The sequence below is a fragment of the Protopterus annectens genome, chromosome 7.part0 (assembly GCF_019279795.1).
Source record: "Protopterus annectens isolate FY-2018-M chromosome 7.part0, PAN1.0, whole genome shotgun sequence".
Taxonomy (NCBI): Eukaryota; Metazoa; Chordata; order Ceratodontiformes; family Protopteridae; genus Protopterus; species Protopterus annectens.
In genome coordinates this window covers 1,495,267,216-1,495,287,471 of record NC_056739.1, presented here as the reverse complement: position 1 = coordinate 1,495,287,471, position 20,256 = coordinate 1,495,267,216, and the positions used below count along the sequence as shown (strand labels likewise).

Genomic DNA, 20,256 nt, shown 5'->3' with positions numbered 1-20,256 from the left:
CACAACGGTAGATGGCACTCCCACAGCCGACGCACTGAGAGGAAGGCTTGGGACCGAAAACATCAGTCCCGAAGCGTCCCCCCCGGGGCCGACAGAAGAAGTCCGCGTACCGAACTCTGACTCAAGAGCTGGAGTTGGAGTAAGGGTCAGGCCTGACCCGAAAACCTCCATCGGTTCCACCAGCACCGGCACCAATGGTGCCGAGGCTGTTGGAGGAGGAACCATAGTAGCAGGGTGGACCATCGGCTCCGAAGCCAAATGGGCTGGAGCCGAAACTAACTTTTGAAACACCGGAGACTGGAAAAGTCTTAGGAGCACCCTGTCGATGTCCGAATCAGACATCTTGGAGGATCTAGATGACACCGATCGGGTCCGAACCGATTTCTCCATCGGCTCCATAGGACTAGGGGACCGGCTCCAAATGGATTCGATTACTATCGGTTCCAAGGGAGATCTCAAAACAATTTCCCTCGGTGCCGATGAGGACTTTGGCACCGAAGGGGAAGAGTCTGAGCCGGCAACCCTCATCGGCTCCAAAATCAGTGGAGCCGATGAAGGTGACCCGCCTCTCGATGCCCCAGTCCTCGGCTCCGAAACCAGAGGGGTCGAGACTGGAGGCATCGAGGCAGACCATTCCGCTCTCGGCTCCAAAGTCCGTGGAGCCGATGGAGAAGCCTGCCTAGGTTTTTTGGCAGTCGGTTCCGACAGACTGGTCAGAGCCGACGCTTTTTTCTTTTTCGTAGGAGAGAAAGAGGAAGATAAAGCCTCCTCGAAGGATGGCTTAATCAAACCTTTTAAAATTAATTTATTCTTCCTCTCCTGGAGGACTCTCGATGAAAAGGCGTGACACACGCTACAGGACTCTTGTAGGTGCTTGGCGCCTAAACAATAAATGCACAAGGAGTGGTCATCCATTATGGACATTTTATAACCACACCTCGCGCACTTTTTAAACCCAGAGGGTCTATGCTCTTTAGACATGCTGAAAAACCCTAAGAAACAAGATTAATACACAGAAAACTAAGTAAGTTTTTTTTTTTTTTTTTTTTTGACAAAAAACAATTCACCAACTAGTAGCACAAACACAGAAATAGAGGGTCAAGACCCTCTAACTTAAGCAGGTACTTGACACAAAAAACGCTAGATAGTAATAGAAATAGGGGAAGGCCCCTCTAACTTAAACGGGAAACCTTCCCTTAACGAAAAAACACAATTTTCTCAACAGATTTTCTTTAAACACACTCGTACCACAACAATAGCTGTTAAAACAGCTTTTGGGTTCAAATAAGCAAATTTCCTGACAGGAAAAGTCTGAATAAAACAGTACTTAGCCCAGCCAAGTTTGAGACCACGTCCTAGCTTGTAAGCGGCAAACGAGATCTGGGGGATTAGTGGTGGTGCATCCTGGGATAAGAAATAGCTCAGCCAATAAGAGGTCTCGCTCTATAGCATAGCGTGCCGAGTCGGAGCCGAGGGATCGGCTCTGAGCCCATCAGTATTGAATGTAGGCGAGATAGGATCACATAACATCTGAAGTTTCCTCATAAAAATGTAATATAAACAGAAAGGCTTTCCCTAACAGGGACTTATCTGCTCAGATCTGCTCAGATCTTGAAGAATCAATAGCGGACTGAAAAAATCACAGGACCCATTGAAGAAGCACTTACTCTAATGGCAAAAAAAGCTGTGAAGTATTTTGGCACTCCAACAGTATTTGATATGGAGCGCCTTGAGTGCTACTGGCAGTTGGAGTGCATGATAGGTGCCCAAAGCTTTGAAAAGTGCCCAGTGAAGGGGTAAGACCCAAATAACTTAGGCTATTGCAGTGGTGATCTATTAATTGAATATAAGCTGTTTTAAGTTAAAAAAGTTATTTTTCAAATATCATTCTATGTTCTTTCTTAGAATATATACCGAGCCAATCAAATGCATATTCAAGAAGGAATTATTATATTCTAGGAGTAATTTTCATGATAAACTCAGTACTATGGAAATGGCATAACACTAGCTTGTACCCTCAGGTTGCATCCTATCAGATAATTTATTTGTATCTAAACTTACAACCCAACCACTTCCAAGGGCTATAGTTAATTGGCTTACCTTTTATCCCATATCAGAGTGCTTACAGACTGAATATAACATAATGGAGTGTTAAACTGGCCTTCTTCATTACATATCTTCATTTACCTGACATTCACTACTCTGGAACTACTTCACAACTGTTAAGAGTAGGGCTGTTTTTTGGGATGTACGTTTTTATATATTTATCACTATTTTACACTGTTAGCCTTCTGAAATTGGCTGCATTGCCATGGAAAAGTATGTTGTCAGACCTGCCTTCTGCTTTGCCTTTGTTACAGCATTATATTACACTCATCACGATAAATGTGCATGCTACACAAATCTATTCAGTTCACATAACTCTGTAGATTAATTTGTGTCACAGGTTGTTACATCGAGGCTTATCAACACCCTGTGATCTGATGATACCAGTATCTAAACAACTACTTCCATATACTATTGGTGAAGTGCTTCTGCCATATACAATGGAATTTTATGTTTGCTGCATTGCCTTATTAATACACATCATGACAGTATAGCTATTTCGGTACTTACGTACTATTGCAACCAGATTTTCAAGCTGTGATAATTCATTCGGTTTTACCAAACTATAACCTTGAAAGGGGTTGTGGGAAGTACGAATTACTAGTGTGTCACTCTGTGTATCAGGCAGAAAGAGGGATAACGGACACCTTTTGTATTCGTGGGTGCCATACTTTTGCAACGTAACTGTCTTCCAATAAGGTAAATGAACAGTTTTTTGGGCCAGTTGATCGCTAAGAAAAAAACATAGCATAACACAAACAAAAGAAGGTTTTGCGGGACCTCAATGCTTTTAACACTGAAACAGCTTATTTAGTAGGAATGGCAGCCAAATGTAACAACACGGTTAGTACTAACAATATCAAATATTATCACTACAATGAGATCAATGGCTTGACTGGAGACACTAGCTCCAGTGTTTGTGCCCCTGTACGTGCATCAGAACATGTGATATGAAGGGAAGACAATCAAGGGGATTGTCAGCTAGAAGAAGTAAACGCCAGGACTGGAAATTCCTTTGCATGTACTAACTTCCCTTTCATTCCCCCAATGGTAGTCTCAGTTTGGAGATCAATTATAACAGAGAGGGTGATCCCAAAAACTCGAACCGACGGAAAATTATGAAGTTTTCGAGCCGCGGTCGGGGAGGAACCAGGGGAAGGAAATGGTGACTGTTTTACCACAGAGTGTGAGTTGTAATGAGATGTTTACAATCCATCCTTACATTACACCTTAACAATGTTTGAAGTTTGTTTTGAAACAGATATCAGACAGACCTTAGAAAGCAAGACCGAATGTCCGGTCTTCAATTTAACATCAGTTACCACAGCTTGGAAATCTGGTTGCGATAATACGTACGTACCGCTATTTCTAGTGAACTGGCCCCACCTTTGTTGACTAAGCTGTGTGTGTGTTTTATAGTACCTGGCAATACTGACATGTATGCTGTGTACCATTGCTGAGTACTGTATTCTGTTTCACTGTTGAGCTGTACTCCTGTACAGTGTTCTTGTATTGGCCTTGCACATTCTGTCAATTCATGATTCAGTATGACTTCTGGAGTTTTTGCAGTGTAAGTGCTTCCTGTGCAATTCCACACTATCTCTTGGAATATACAATAAGACAATCAAATGCAGTTTAGAAATGGTAATTTTCATATTCATGAAGTAATCGATATACTAACCTCATGACTCTGGGGATCACTGATTGTGTTTCCTGTGGTAGCCTTTTTATTCCACAAGACTTGGTTTGTTTAACATCAGTGGGCACGTGCTCTGTTATTATGCTTAACTGCAAGTTTTAGTTATGTTGATGTTACTTCATTTGTGATATCGAGGTCTGAAATGCACCTATATATGCAAGTGAATTTCAGTAAAAATATTTGCCGCTAGATATATCTGTGTTTTCCCTTACGTGACTGGATTTTTCAAGGTTGTTGTAATCCCTCCTTAATTTTCTGCCATGTGTCTAATTTTTATTTTCTCTGCAGACTTTTGTTTTTCTTTGTATTGCCCTGTACAAACATTCACAAATGGTTTGCACACTAGTGCATTATGTTCATTCATTTAGGTGTGACTTTCACTGGTTAGTCTTGAATGCTTGTATTCAAGAACGGATCTTCTCTAATCGGATAAGTGATATTTTATTCCAGTACTTGAAATTCCATGGTATTCTGTGCGTACTTTGTTGGATTTTGCAATGTGTATTCCCTATGTTGCCTGAGTCAGTACACTCTGGATTGGTGATCTACTTTTTTGTTTCTTTGTTGCACACTAGGTGCTGGCCTCCTCTCATTTCCTTATGTATTTGTTTATACCATGCTTTATCTTTGCAATTAGAGAAGTGCCAGAAGTCACAACAAGGGTCAGTCCATTTGAATTATATGGCAAAAATCATTTTGGGGTGTTGGACATTACTAGAGAAACTTGAGAAGAAGAGAAAAACTCAGTAAAAGTGTCATAAACCACTAAACCAAATTACAAGGTAGGCTGAAAGTAGTGGTGCCCATTGTATGGGAATATATGGAAAGAAACCTGGCCATACAACAAAGAGTGTTTAATAGGAATGCAAGGACCAGAGAGATACAAAAGCTGGAAATCAATGGTTAGTTCTGGTACCCTCTGCAGAAAACAACATTTCTGCCCAAGTAGCAGGGTCAGTCTGAAAAGCAGAAAAAAAATCACATGTGTGGACTACAGGCTAAAATAAAATCAGAGCATATACACCATATCCTTGTCTTGAAACTCTGTAAGAAACACAGGCATCTGTAGTTAGCTTAAAGAAAGAAACCAATAGATCTGACAATGAAATAAAACTGAGTTCTAGTCTTGCAGTTCAGATAGACAACACACTATCAACACTACCTAATTAAGAAATAAGAAGTATTTTCAGACTTACGTGGCAGAACAGATCTAGCACTGTATTGAAGCTATTCTGGGGAGAAGGTTAAATTAAAACTTTACAGGATACCAGAATCATAGAGAAAACCTGTGTAAGATGAGGTACAGAGCTGCTTAATGTGGAGTCAAAAACAAAATGAAACAACCCTGTAGCCTTGGTCTCAAAGCCTAATGAACAACCAGGTTTCATACTGACCAGTGACTTTTCAAAGAGTTATGGACAAAATCTTAAGACCACATGAAAAGTATGCTGGGGTCTACTTAGATGGCATGATAATACATTCAGAAGACAGGGATTCTCTTTTTGCTAAGGTTCAGGCTATGCACTTTTTCAAACAGTATGTGTTAATGTGTTAACTGTCACCATCTTCAGGAGAACATTAGGTATGACAGAAGTGAAATACTGGGGATATGTTGACAGAGTTATTATTAGAACCCTAGAAAGATGAAAATAATAAAGCTATTAAAAATTGTCCAATTCCATGCACTAACAATACATTTTTATTTACTTATTTTTTAATTTATCATTTGTTGACTGGGAAAGTCAGAATAAAATAAAGATATTCTTGCATTTAGCTGGACATTATCATAAATGTTTAACCCACTTTGCCTCAATAGCTTGCCCTCTTATAGATGTAACAGAAGAAAAATGCCCCTTAAGGTTAAATGGACATTACAGGCAGATAATGATTTGAACCAGCTAAAATGAATACTCGATTCAGTATTTCTAAGCCATTCCAGATTTCAATAGGCCATTTACAGTTTATATGCATTAGAAGTAAGCCTTGAGGCAGTGTTGTCACACTATTCAAGAGACTTTGTGACCCCCATCCCACCCTGGCCCTCTTTTTCTTTTAGAAAGTCTGAATCTTCATTTTTCTCTTTGACAACAGATTGTTTCAGAACAATGGGTTCTGCAAATAATTCATCAAGGTTACAGATGGCAGTTGCGTGAAATTCCTTCTTTCCATGGGGTTATTCCTTATCCTGCAGATCAGTCTTCTTTGTGTCCACCTGCTCTTTTATCACATGCTGTCCCAAGGAGTAATAGAACCAATTCCTCCTCCTTCCCAGGTGGGGAAGGGGTTTTATTCAAGGATGTTCCTAGTCCCAAAGAAAGAAAATTCTTGGAGACCAGTTTGACATCTTTCTATACTAAACATGTTTGTGATACTGCCATATTCAAAATGATGTCACTCCATAACCTATTGCATCTTCTTCCACTTTCATGTTTCCTGGTAACGCTAGACTTAAAAGATGCTTATCATCACATCCCTATTCATCTAGACTTCAGGAGTTTCTTAAGATTTTGTATGTCTGGATTATATTGTCAGTTCTCTGCCTTACCGTTTGGACTATCCACTGCACCAAGAGTGTTTACAAAGTGTCTACCTCCAGTTGTAGCTCATTGCAGGCTACAGGGAATCCTCATTTTTCCACATTTAGACAACTTGCTTATCTTTGCAGTGTATTTTTCAAAATGTCAGGAATCTCTCTTTTGGGTGAGAGATCTCTTGCGTAAGCTGGGATTCCAAGAGAATATTCAAAAGTCTTTCTTAACTCCCTCACACAGGATTGTGTTCTGGGATATCAGTCAGACACCTCAGTTCTTTAATGGAAAAGTGCATCCCCTATGCTTTTAGAGCAGGAAATTAAAGGGAGCTGAATCCATATACTCCACCACTGAGAGGGAATTCTTGGCAATTAAGTGGGTATTATCCTTGATAAAATACCACTTTCTGGGTATAGGATTAATGCTTGTCACAAACCATGCACTACAATTACAGTTAAGCAGACAACAAGATGAAAATGCAAATTTGTATTCATGGACACCATCTATTCAAATTTACAGTGAAACACAGACCAGGCATGGTTCACCATAATGTGTACAGCTTGTTTAAAGCTCACAGCTCATGTTTTGGGCATAAATCTAACGGTTTTAAGCTGGGGGGTGCAATGTTACACAGTGTTGGCAGGTCTTGTCAGAATGGTGTCTAAATTATGTAAAGTATGTTGTTTTAGAAATTGATGTAGTTAGCATAGCTGTGTAATTGCATTAGCAAGTATGTTCAATTAATTAATAATAACTGACTTGTGATGTGTAAAAGGTTGGCATGGAATAATGTGGGTAGTACACGCAGTAAAGAAGGAACATTTTGCAATATTTATAGAGACACATGGGCATCTTCCTGAAAAGGGAATCCAGTGGAGCTTAAAGAGGAGAAATCCTGCCTTAAAGCATCTGCATACTGTAGGTATAATTCCTGTCTCATGCTGAATCAGAATGGAATTGCTGCCATGATTTTATTTAACAAGACTGGAAAAATTTGCACTACCGCCCTTTAAGTTTCATTCCTACAAGAAGACTGTATATACTTCATGGAACTCTGGTCTTTAGTGCATTTAAAAGACCAATATATCTAAAGGATTTTCTATTTTATATCTTAAGCAAAAGATATATAATATACTTTCATATATTCATTTACAGAGTTTATAAATGATGTCACTGTTGTGTGTCCAAAAGTAATGTCTACTTTTATAATGAAAACAAACACAGAATAAAAACACTGTGCCACAGTGGGTAGTGCTGCCACCTCACAGCAAGTGGTTCTCTGGTTCAGTTCTCAGCTAGTGTGCCTTCTGTACAGAGTATGCATGCCCTCCCTGTGTTTGAGTGGGTTTTCTCTGGGTTCTCCAATTTCCTTCCACATTCCAAAGACTGTCCATAAGGTCAGATGGGGACTCTAAATTGCCAATAGGTGTGAATGTATACATGTGTGATCAGAAGAAGGAAATGGCAATCTACTTCTGTTTCCCCCTTTGCCTTGTAAACTCCACAGATTGCAGTGACTGACAGCGGAGTCACTCTAGGAGTCAGATCTGACTTATAAGAGAACAAGCAAAATAAGGGTTGGATAAAAGTGAACTTATTAACAGAGAAATATTAATCACTGTTCTATGATCAATATATACTCTTTGGCTTTGTAAGAATCCTAGTGATTGAAATATATATATATATATATATATATATATATATATATATATATATATATATATATATATGTGTGTGTGTGTGTGTGGGTCTACTTCAAAACATCTAAAACCCATAACATTGAATTTTATAACATCGAAAATGTGCATCAGAACATCAAACACTACAAATCACATAAAAATAACATCCCCTCTATATATAACAACACCAAACAACCAAACACACTTTTTACTACGTTTCTGCAGGGGGGTAAGCCTCCCCTGCACCCCTCATGTGGGTCCCCCCGTAAATTAAATATACCAACTCCGAGATCGCACTACAGTGGGGAAAAGTTAATTTCCTAACCCTACTGTATCACAATCACAATAAAGAATGTACACATAATGTCTATATCACTTACCTGTATGACCTAAAAAACACATACAGAATGGCAAAATAAACACTATGTAAAGAGTATTAATTCCTACACTATATAAATAATAACTATAGAAATGAAAACTACATCTCATAGTGATACCACAAGATTAACAGATTAAACTATAACATTTACATATCTCCTGATACACTATTACATATTATGCATTTTAGATGTTATGAAATTCGATGTCATGAGTTTTAGATGTTATGGGATTTAGAAGTTCTGGTCTCGATGTTATGAAATTAGATGTTATTGGTTTTAAATGTTTTGAAGGGGACCAGTGTGTGTATGTGTGTATGAAGAGCTGATGTACATACTTATGTAAATAGTTATTTATTTTAAATGGTTAGTATGTTTCTTCTTGTATATAAAATTTCAATAAAAATATTAAAAAATGTATATCTTTGTTTCTCTATTTATCCACTTCACTGACTACTGTCTCAGAAGTCATGCAGCCTAGCAAACAGGCAGACCACCATATCATCTATTAATAGGGAAGACAAACTTCTTCAATATAATACCTACTACCTGAAACATCCTTCCACCAGAAATATGAAAATTTGACAACCTTCCCCAGTTTCATGAACTTAAGACATACCTACACAATCAAACAAAATGCAAATGGTTCATTTACAAAGGGTAACTCCTATTACATATATACATCTCACACACATATTTCACTCTGTAATTATTGTACCATAGTGGACCTACCTCTTTCTACCACTGGTTGTTGCTAATGACTTATTTAATGCATATAGTTACATTATATATGAATAGCTTTGCCTATTTGCACCACCTTACTTATGTGTGCTGACTCTAACCCTAACCCAAACTCTGTGCATTACTTTACCAAAATTAAGCAAATTATCTATAGCTCTTGGAAGTGGTTGGGCTGTAAAGGATCATTTGGCTTGCAAGTAGCTTAATGTCTTCAAAGGGAAATTAATTTTGAATGTAAATGCAAACAGTAGATGTGTACGGAATCAGTCACACATTCAAAGAGACATCTTTGGTAATTTGCAGAATCATAGCAGTGATATCTTATATGACTATTTTGATTTATCTCTGGGTTTACAAAGCATGTCAGGAGAATATCCAAAACAAATAAAACCTGATGCTATGCTAGTGTTACTCGCTTCAATGAGATTATCACTAGCTCTCAGAAGTAAAGCAGGCAGGAAAAGGAGTGAATGGAAAGATCAGCCATAATATGGCTGAACAGAATGGATGAATAGTGTGGTTACAGCAATGAAGAAAGATAAGATTCATATCTGTATTAACCTCCCAGATCTGAACAAAATGATTAAAAAGACAGCATCCGTCATGGCTACAGTTGAGTAAGCAGTTCCAAGAATGTTAAATGCCAAGTATTTTTCAGAGCTAGATGCAAACTAGGGCTTCTGATAGGTAAGAGTAGATGAAGAATATTCCAAATTGTGTATATTTCATATACTATTAGAAAGGTACAAGTTCCGCTGACTTCTGTTTGCCATTTTGTCATCAGAAGAAATATTCCAAAGAGCTGTTGCACAAGAAACTGATATTTTGTAAGTTATTGTAAAATAATTGATTGCATTTCAGTACACAGACATGAAATGAACATGAAAAGAAAATGAAGCAGTTGCCTTACAGATTAAGACAACATAATTTCAAGACCATTAAAAGCAAATGTAAAATAAGGAATTTCAAGTCTGAAATATATGGGTCATATTCTAACATAAAATAAAACTGGATCATTGAGTGCCAAACCCAGAAGTCAAAGAGGTATTAGAGATGTTTCTAGAAATTATGCAGTATCATGCATAGATTGTACCTACTGGGTATGTGACACATGTACCTCAAAGAAAGCAGCTAGAGCAAGATATAGCCTAGGAATAGAGTTACGATCAGGAGGAGATTTTTGAAATTATTAACAAGCTAGTTATCGATGCACCGACTTTAAATACCATTTTGTTAATAAGCCAGTTTTGTTGCAAGTAAATATCAATTAGAATTGTGTAGGAACTTTAATCTTACAAGAGAATATGCTAGTGGTCTATTTGTCATGAGGATTGTTTAACAGATACACAAAAGAGATTTGCTCAGAAAAAAAAAATGAAACAGGCAGCTATAGTATATGGCTGGGAGAAATTCCACAATATATTTATGGTAAAAAGTTCTGGTGGAAACAGACCATGAGCTTTTGCAAACCGTATTTAAAAAAATATCCGAATAATGTGCTTTCTAGACCGAAAATAATGTTACTTAATCTACAGGAGTATTATATGAAAATGAAATACTGAGCAAGCAAGCATGTAGTAGATATGTTGATAAGGCCATGTTTACAAGAGAAGCACATATTGCTAGAAGAACTAACCCCAACTTTATTTTATTTTGATACTCAAACACAAAAAGGATAAATAGAATATATACTGTGAAGTCTGTGTAATAAATTAACCACATTGTACTGCAGAATTAGTGAACTTGTTTCAAAATTCATGGATTCACTACTCATCTTGAAAGTATTTTCTTACACTAACAGTACAAAAATATTTTATTATACATCAGACGCCACATAAGCCACATATAACACTATCTACTGGTCTGTTTTCTGAGTATTCTTTTGTGTAAGTTTGTATCTTCTAGTATGCTTCACATTTAAGAGTTTTCATTGTTATTGGATACTGTCTTAGTTGTTGTCTATGTTTTTCAACACAGTAAAATGTGCCTAATTAAAAAGAATGGAAGGATAAGCTTTTGTTTATACTATGAGGTTGGAGAATAGTTTAGAAGGTTCACTGAGAAATCATGGTGAGTATGACACCTTCACATAAATGTAGACTTTGATGACAGGCAATGATTGCCTGCCTTATCCTGTTTGTCCATTTCTGGCCACATGAATAAACTGTAAATCGGTTTAGCTCCATCTTCTATATAACTAAATGTTATATTGTTCTTCCTGTTCTTATGACACTTGGCTGTTTTATATGCCCCCATTAGAACTCTCTTTAAAGATCACTGCCTATTCCATTTCAGAATTATGCTCACTGTCATACAAGTTAACAGTGCTGTGAACAAATGCGTATTTTCTAGACTATTGGGACCCCAAATTTTAATATCATGATGTGATGCAGAATCATGCTTTTCTTTCATCACATTTTCTCTTGAAAGGTAGTATGAAATTCAGTCAGTGTTAATGGGGCTGGATGGAGAAAAGCACATGGGTTCAAAGTGGAGGTTAGTAACTAAACTCAGAAGACCATTGGACTGAAAAGAGGACAATGAGGAAATGACGTTCAAATGAATGCTGTGAATCCAATTACTAGATACAGACCAAAGAAGTGTAATTAGAAACTAGAATATGGGCTAAAAATGGAAAAAAAAAAAAAAAACCAAGCAACTCAGCTGGTAATAACTGCCCAGGAAGAGATAACATACATTTTAAGAGATCACAGCCCATCAGGTTCTAAAGTTTATGTACTTTCATAACATTTTAAAATGTGGTGCCAGTAACTTATGAATATACAAATAATATTAGATGAGAGTTCCTCTGAATATTTCTAACAGTGCTGAGCAGCTTATACAGATCAAAAAATTAGAGACAATTTAGTTATGTTGTCCACATCATTTTCTGCCAGACTAATTACAAATTATTTCCTAATACATACAATGAAACACTGCATTGCTAAAATTTATGAATGTCAGTTATGTATTTTAGAATGACTTCTTCTGAACTTAATCTTTCAGTTTTACCTAATGTATAGGTTTCCTAGTTGGACATGCTTCCCTTATATTACTCCTGCTAGTTGACTCAACTGCAAACACCCCTCCAAAAAACAAAACTAAAGAAACAAATAAATAAATAGCACAATTAGTATTACATTTTATGAAAAAGCTCTTATTGGAATGTCATTATTATCCATAATATATGCAGTTCATATTTGAGTTAATATAGTATATAAATGAGAACATTAAATACAATCATTATTCTAAAATCACATTTTCTTACAGGTGTTATCACAAAGCATATTTCTGGATTTTTATTGTACATCATGTTTAAAGTTTGTTACAGAGCGATACCTGTACAATGTCTCTCTCTGCATAGCGCCCTCTTGAAGACAGTCGCACTTCATCTCCATCTAGTTCCTCCATGGCTGGTGCATGGAAAGAAGAGGAAGAACATGCTGTTAACATTTGAAAAATATAGGAAACCAAGCATCCTCTCCATCTTAGCCATCAGGTTCAGCCACATGGCTTCAATACATAAATCCTGTATTGAAGTAATGCCTGCCTACCTAACCCTCTAAAACAAGACAGTAACTTTCTGTGTGCTCCTCTGATGTTAGATTGAGATGAAAGTAAAAGCACAAATGGTCACAGGCATACAGTTAAGGGTATGGAGGAGGAAACCAGAGCACTTGGATAAAACTCACACAGAAAAGGAGTACAAACAGATCTGTAAAGAAAGAGTCACCACCAAAAATTTAATCACAGAAAAAGCCAAATGAGCTGGCAATGCTACTTATACAGCACTGTGCCAGTGATCAGTTGTTTTCACACACATCCTGCCCAGACCAGCACAGTCACTTATTGTGTACAATACTGATGTTTGTGATGGAAAGACAAAAAATAATTAAGGGTAACTTGCTACTTTTAGATACAATGAAATCCCTCCCCCACATACAGACATTTTCATTACAGACAACCCCCAAATACATGAATTACAGCAACTTTACTCACTGTGCACACCCTAAACTTCTGTGTTAAGAAAACAGTCAAAGTAAAGTATACCAGATGTCTTTGCATAAATGCACACTAGTTCGGCAAAGCCAAATTAATAACTACTTGAGTTGACCAAATGACAGCAGGGTCAATCACTTGCATTCTCCAACAGGCTCATTCCCAGCAATTAAATCCAAATATATTGACTCTATACACCTCAGAGATGAGACTATCTTACAATAACAATAATAATTAGCCATGATAATCTAGTCTATCCCATCTTGGCACACACACACACACACACACACACACACACACACACACACACACACACACGTGAACATGAATTAGAGCAACCTGTATGACAATGACTATACACGTCAGAAGTTTGCGATCAAATGAATGAATGAATAAATGCATAAATAACTATGACATAGGAATGTATCTACTCAGCTCACTGCTGTCAAATTAGATTGTTCAAGCCGATGCAACCCCCATCCCACATGAGCAGACACATACCTCTTAACTCAAGGATCAAGGAGAAAGCTATAAAATAATTGGGGACAATGAATCAGAATCAGGGACAGATATTACTGTTATTTAATTAGAAAGGTGGTAGAATAATGTGCTATTTCTGAAGGTCTTAAGTCTAAAATTCAAATGTCTGTCATTTAGTGAGTGCAATACTCTTTGATTTGCCATAGAAACCACTAAAAGGAACGATAAGAGGCAAAAACAGATACATTCAGGTAAATCAGAGACCGTTGAGAGCATCTGTGCCCCCATGCATACATATATTTTACTTACTCACACAAATATGTGACCCCCACCAATTATAGCCACTTGCATGGCTATACACCCCAGAAGTTTATCTGTGATCAAATGAATGGTTCGACACATAAAATAACTGAAGCATAGGAAAGTGGCTTTTCAGCTTAATCCTGTCAGAATACAGAGAGTAACCCACTGTAACCCCACCTCACCTTCCACATACCTCTCAATTTCTTAAGAATCAAGAAGAAGGCTAAAACTCATGGGTGTTATATACTGCCCGATAAATTAGAAAGTTGGTAGAATAACAGGCTTTGCATTCATTAGCTTGCTTTTTCTGTCTGAAACTCAATGTCTGTCATTAGTTAGTGATTGCATTTCTCATTGATTTGACAGAAAGCACAAACACTGCAAGGAATGGGCCAAATATAAGGTTAAATTAGAGACCATCTGTGAAATCAGTAAAATCAGTGACAGTCAGAGCACACCCTCACCCTCACACTTACTCATTTGTAATAAAATAATTACCTTTTCAATGTACTAGGTATGTTGCAAATGTAGGACTAGTAAAACTAAAATTGCTGCTATACTCCTTTTGCAGCAATAGTCCATTAGTTGATCTTTCACTTTCAGTCTCAGGCTGCCTTAGTTTGAACTAGTCACCTGGGGCAGCCTGAGCCAATAGAAATGGCACCTTGCTACTTCATACAATAGTTCAAAGGGCTGTTTTTCAGTGATCATTCTGTCTTTTGCAGAAGAAACCAGTATAAACCATGATCCACCTTATTCATAGTATGGAGATGTAGTGTCGGGCTGTTTTAAAAACAGATGAGCACACTGAGTAAACGGATTTCTTTTTTTTTACTTTTTCCTCTGAAAGTCTTGGAATTTAGCGCATGTGTGAAGTTTTGAACTCCTCAATGATAGTGGTAATGCTAAAGCTACCATATTGCAATAAAAAAAAAAAAAAAGTAATTTTTATTTCTGTTTTTATGAGGGGGGGGGGGGCGAGCAGCCCAGTAGTTAGTACCACAAGTTGCCCCTGATAAGGGCAAACATCATTAATATAAAAAAGTGGACCTGTGCGACAACAACAGGAGAAAATAAATTAAAAAAATACTCAAACCTCAACTTTTGAATCTGATATATATGGAAAAAAAACTTTTCTGCATGAACCAAAATGGCAAATCATATCAGATGCATGCCTCCAATATTGTATTAGATAAAACTGTGAAATTACAATCTTCAAATCTCTTAGAAGGGTTTGCTAAAAATATGACTCTTGAAATTTAAGACTACTGATGGTAAACTTGACCACTTTTTCCAAAATACAGTTGGTTTGAAATTTGTTATGTTAAGAAGTGGGAAAATAGTAAGCAGAGTTAATTATTTCATTATATTCCAAGACTGCCGTATTTTATAGAACAATATTCTGGAGGACATCACTCACGGAATCAGGATTTGAAGAGTACCTGTTAATAAACTGTCCCCATAGGTTTACCTATGAGCCACTGATGAGTTTTTTGACTCACCATTTACAGAAAATTAAGTATCAAATACAGTGAGCTGAAAAATCCTAAAAAACACAAAAATCTTTTTTTTGGGAGGACAAGCCCCCCCTACACCTCTAAATTATGGGGCAAGCTGAAATTTCCCAGAATTATATACACCAACGTCATGGATGCACCTTTGAAAAGCTCACCACCAGCTCACACAATACAATATATCACAGCAAAACTCTTATATATACCAGCTTCATGGATGCACCCCTGAAAAGTGCACCACCAGCTCACACATTACAATACATCACAGCAAAACTCTTATATATAGTAGCTTTATGGATGCACCCCTGAAAAGTACACCACCATCTCACACAATATAATACATCACAGCAAAACTCTTATATATACCAGCTTCATGGATGCACCCCTGAAAAGTGCACCACCAGCTCACACAGTACAATACATCACAGTAAAACTCTTATATATAGTAGCTTTATGGATGCACCCCTGAAAAGTACACCACCATCTCACACAATATAATACATCACAGCAAAACTCTTATACATACCAGCTTGATGTATACACCCCTGAAAAGCGCACCACCAGCTCACACAATACAATGCATCGTAGCAAAAAAGAAGTTATATACTCACCATAACATTTCATCTGTGTTGTTGATCTTCATTTATCCTTGACCTATGGGTTTAGCTCTGAAATCGGAAATTACTTGGCCATACTACAGCCTGCGAGGACCAAAAACTCTCGAGCTTTTCTCCCTACCTATAATTTTCCTTTCTCTTTTACTTAAGATCAAGTTTGCTGTTTGACAGATGAAAGGTATGTATTCCCAATATACTTTTGTGAAGATCATATCTGGTATAGGAAGATTACAAAACTAATGAATAAGGACACAACTCTCTTCACCAAAAGATATCAAAGGATGGGGGTTGGAGGGAGGGGAGTCAGGGATAAATGAAGATCAACAACACAGATGGAATATTACGGTGAGTACATAACGTCTTTATCCGATGTTGTCAATCTTCATTTATTCCTTGACCTGTGGGACAGAGTCCCCAGCTACTTTTTACCTTGGGTGGACTCATGGAAGAATATTCCTAAGCATCGTAGAGCCAAGGGACACCCTTCCCCTGGAGGCCATATCTAATTTGTAATGAGTAATAAAGGTATGTGGAGTAGCCTATGTTGCTGCTGTACAAATATCATCCAAGGAAGCTCTGGGGTGAAAAACTGTTGATGTAATGTAGCTACAGCTTTGGTACAGTGTGCCTTAACTGGTCCAGATAATTTAACATTATTTTTAGCACATATGAAGGATATGCAGTCTTTCAACCATCTAGAAAGGGTAACTTTAGATACCGAAAAACAACTTGATAAAGCAAAATAAATATAAAACAAAAAAAAAGCCAGATCTAAACAAAGCTGGTATCAGCTTTTTAACTTTGTACTCCTGGAAGGCATTGGGAAGTGTCTATTCAAATGTACTTTTTCCTGCACCAGCTTTGTTTGTATCTAGCTTTTTCTTGTTGGATATTTAACTTTAGATACTGGTCTACCCAGTCTAGCATTAGAAAAGGCAATAAACAGTTGGACAGATTTTCTGAAAGACTTTGTTCTAATAAGGTAGAAATGTAACTGCCTGTGGACTTCTAACAAACGCAGGTAGTATTCACCTTTGTTTGAAAATTTTGGAAAGAAAACTGGTAGATTTATAGTCTGATTAATATTTGACACTGAAACAACCTTTGGTAGGAAAGAAGGATTGGTCCTTAACAAGACCCTATCCAGGTGGAAGATCAAATACAGTGATTTACAAGATAATGCTTGAATCCCTGAAATTCTTCTAGCAGAGGGAATAGCTACTAACAAAGCTGTTTTCCAAGACGAGTACTTTAATTCACAAGTGGCTGCAGGCTCAAAGGGGGAATAAATCAAAGTCTGGAGAAACAAATTGAGATCCCACAGAACATATGGGTCTTTATGTGGAGGTTTCAACATCAATGTTTCTTTCAAAAAGGCCTTATAAAGTTGATGAGACATTACTAAAGTGTCCCATAACCTATTGTGGAAATTTGAAATGGCCGCTAGTTGAATCTTAATGGAAGAGGCAGAAGCTCCTTGGTCAAAAAGTAATGGCAGAAAAAAACTTCCTCAGCTGCTAAAGGTCTTCCCAGGTGCAAACAAGTGAGAAAAAAACAGAAAATATTCCTGAGTTGACCACCACGGAGCTAAAAGACAGAGTTGAAACCTTAATGTTGAAAATTTAAAACTTTAGGCTTTAAACATAAAACGTCATTTAAAACCAAAAGGTAAAAAAGAAGAAAAGCACTTTCAACCTATTCAGGCTTTCTTCAGTTCAGTAAATCTTTTAGGTTTGTGCTGAATGTTTTAAACATCTATGTACCTATCAGGAACATTTATTTTGGACACGCCTTCAGTAGCTTCAATTCATTAAACATTTAAAGAGCAAGCCTTCCTTACATAATTAACTAATAGATATATGCCTATTTTTTAACACAGGTTTAAGGGGAACTACAGCATTTAACCCTGGATACTTGCGTGCTCCAAGGTTAGTGATCCATTTTATTTCTCGGGTTTCTGTTAGATTCTTCACATCTCTTCCTCTGGGACTTGGTATAATTATATCCACAGCTTGGAAGTAGAAAGAATGCGTAGGAAAACATTTCCCATGGTTGGCCAAACTATTCTGAGCTTATTCATGTAAAATATCTCTAAGGTGCCTTAAAATATGGTCCTTGAAGCGTTGGTCCATTTTCCCTATATAAAATGCTGTACACTGTTTACAGGTCGCTAAGTACACTAGGTGTTTGGTGTTACATGTGGCAGATACCTTGAAATTATATTCTTTGCCATTTACTAGATGCCTAAATCCTGGAACAGGATTAATATGTGGGCATGCTTTGCATCTCCCACATTTTCTCATTCCTGTGGGTTCAGGGAATCTTTTTTGATGGCCATCTTTATGGCAAAGTAACAGTTTCAAGTTCTTTTTATTTTTATAAAGAATATTTGTTTTTCTCCCACTAATGCTTTAAGCGTCTCATCTTCCAGGAGTATCGGCCAATATTTATTAATAATTTCACAAATTTGCTGATTATCTGAGCTGTAGGTGAGCAAACAATCTTCTGCCCTTGCTGGTTCTTCTGGGATTTAGCTTTGTGTTCATCATCAGATGCTGTTAAATAGTAGGGACAGCCTTTAGTCTTTCTGAAGGTGCTATGATCTATTGGTTTATTCAGATCTGATTCTTTATAACCTCTCTTTCTAAGATGTCATTTGAGCAATTCACATTCCTCCTTAAATATATATTCCTCAGTGCATAACCTAGATAGGTGCATCCTTTGATTTTCCATTATATTATTGTAGATATGTCTTGGATGCATACTATGGCGATATACATAATGGTTACGCTAAGTATCCTTGCAATGTACTCCTGTTCGGAGACCTTACGTGACATCATAGCTAATTTTAACATCCAAAAAGTCAGACTTTTTATCTGAGTATTTAACTGAAAATTTAAGGAAGTCTGTGGTAGAGTGCAAATAGTCTATGAATGCTTGCAGATCTTTGACCTGCCCCATCCACACAATAAAATTATCATCCACAAAGTGCCCATAATATAATAAATGACTTCTCCATGGATTCTTCGAGCATATTATATTTTGCCGTTCCCAATATGCAAGTACCAAGTTCGAGTAGGTGTTGGCACATGGTGCAGTCCATTGGTAATTAACTTGTCAAATGAACACCTGGATAAAGCAAGTATTAATATTTTGTCTAAAGGACTGGCATTTATTCCCTATCCAAGTTACAACAAAGGCAGGACTTGTGTTTAAACCAGCTGATAAGGGTGGAGCCATTGTGGTAATGGTATCTGAATGGTACAGAAAAAAGATGCTATCCTTGTTACAGGATAACAGAATGTATGAAGTTATATCCCAAAATGTACGGGAAATAAAAATAAAACAAGTAAATGATATCTATGCATTACTCATGGAGCGTAGGATTAACCCAGAACTGTACAATTTTTTTAGTGTGGACCATCCCATTATTCCAACTATAAGTAGCTTGCCAAAGGTCCATAAACACCTGGATGACCCACCAATAAGACCAACTGTGGCGGGACGAGGTTGGTTGACTGAACCCCTCTCCATGTATGCTGAGAATGAGTTAAAGCAACAACTATCAAGAATGCATTCCATAGTCAGAGATACTGGTACTTTTTTAAGACATCTGTCAGATAAAATGAATGCAATCCAAAAGGGAATTAAGGTGCTCTTGGTAACATTGGATGTTAGCAATCTTTTCACGGTAATACCTCATGACTATGGGATCAAAGCAGTAAGATCTTTAGCACATGAATTGAAGTTTAATGCTGACATTATTTGTCACTTATTAGATATCAGTCTTCACAACAACATTTTTCTTTATGGTACTAAGTGCTACTTACAAACACAAGGCCATTGTAGGATTCTCAAATGGGGTCTTGCTAGAGGTACCAATGTAATGGTTGCTGCCATGGAACCTAGAGCCTGCAGAACTAGAAGTGCGGCTACTGTCTTGCTGCTGCTTATTTTCCTGACTTGAAATCTGATCTTTTTGAGACAAGGAAGAGAGGTTATGGGAGTGTTTGTGCTCAAATTGCCCCTATAAATTCTAAATTCTGCATTGGGATCAGAAGAGGTTTTTCATGGTTTATTGTGATTCCAAGGTAGGTACAAATCTGAAGAACATAGTCTCTTGATTTTTCTAAGAGATGCCTGGTGGAAGTGGTGATGAGCCACTCATCTAAGTAAGGAAACACTCGGTGTCTTTGAAGTCTCAAGTGAG

At 37.3% G+C, this 20,256-nt stretch overlaps 1 protein-coding gene across 1 annotated transcript in view; it reads right to left on the bottom strand.

Annotated features, from left to right (window-relative positions):
* CPNE9 (copine family member 9) overlaps positions 1-20,256 on the bottom strand; it is a 2,305,657-nt gene that overhangs the window by 25,667 nt on the left and 2,259,734 nt on the right. The window contains exon 14 of the mRNA XM_044076409.1: positions 12,473-12,546. Within this exon, the coding sequence (XP_043932344.1) occupies positions 12,473-12,546 (74 nt within the window). The remainder of the gene's footprint in view (positions 1-12,472; positions 12,547-20,256) is intronic.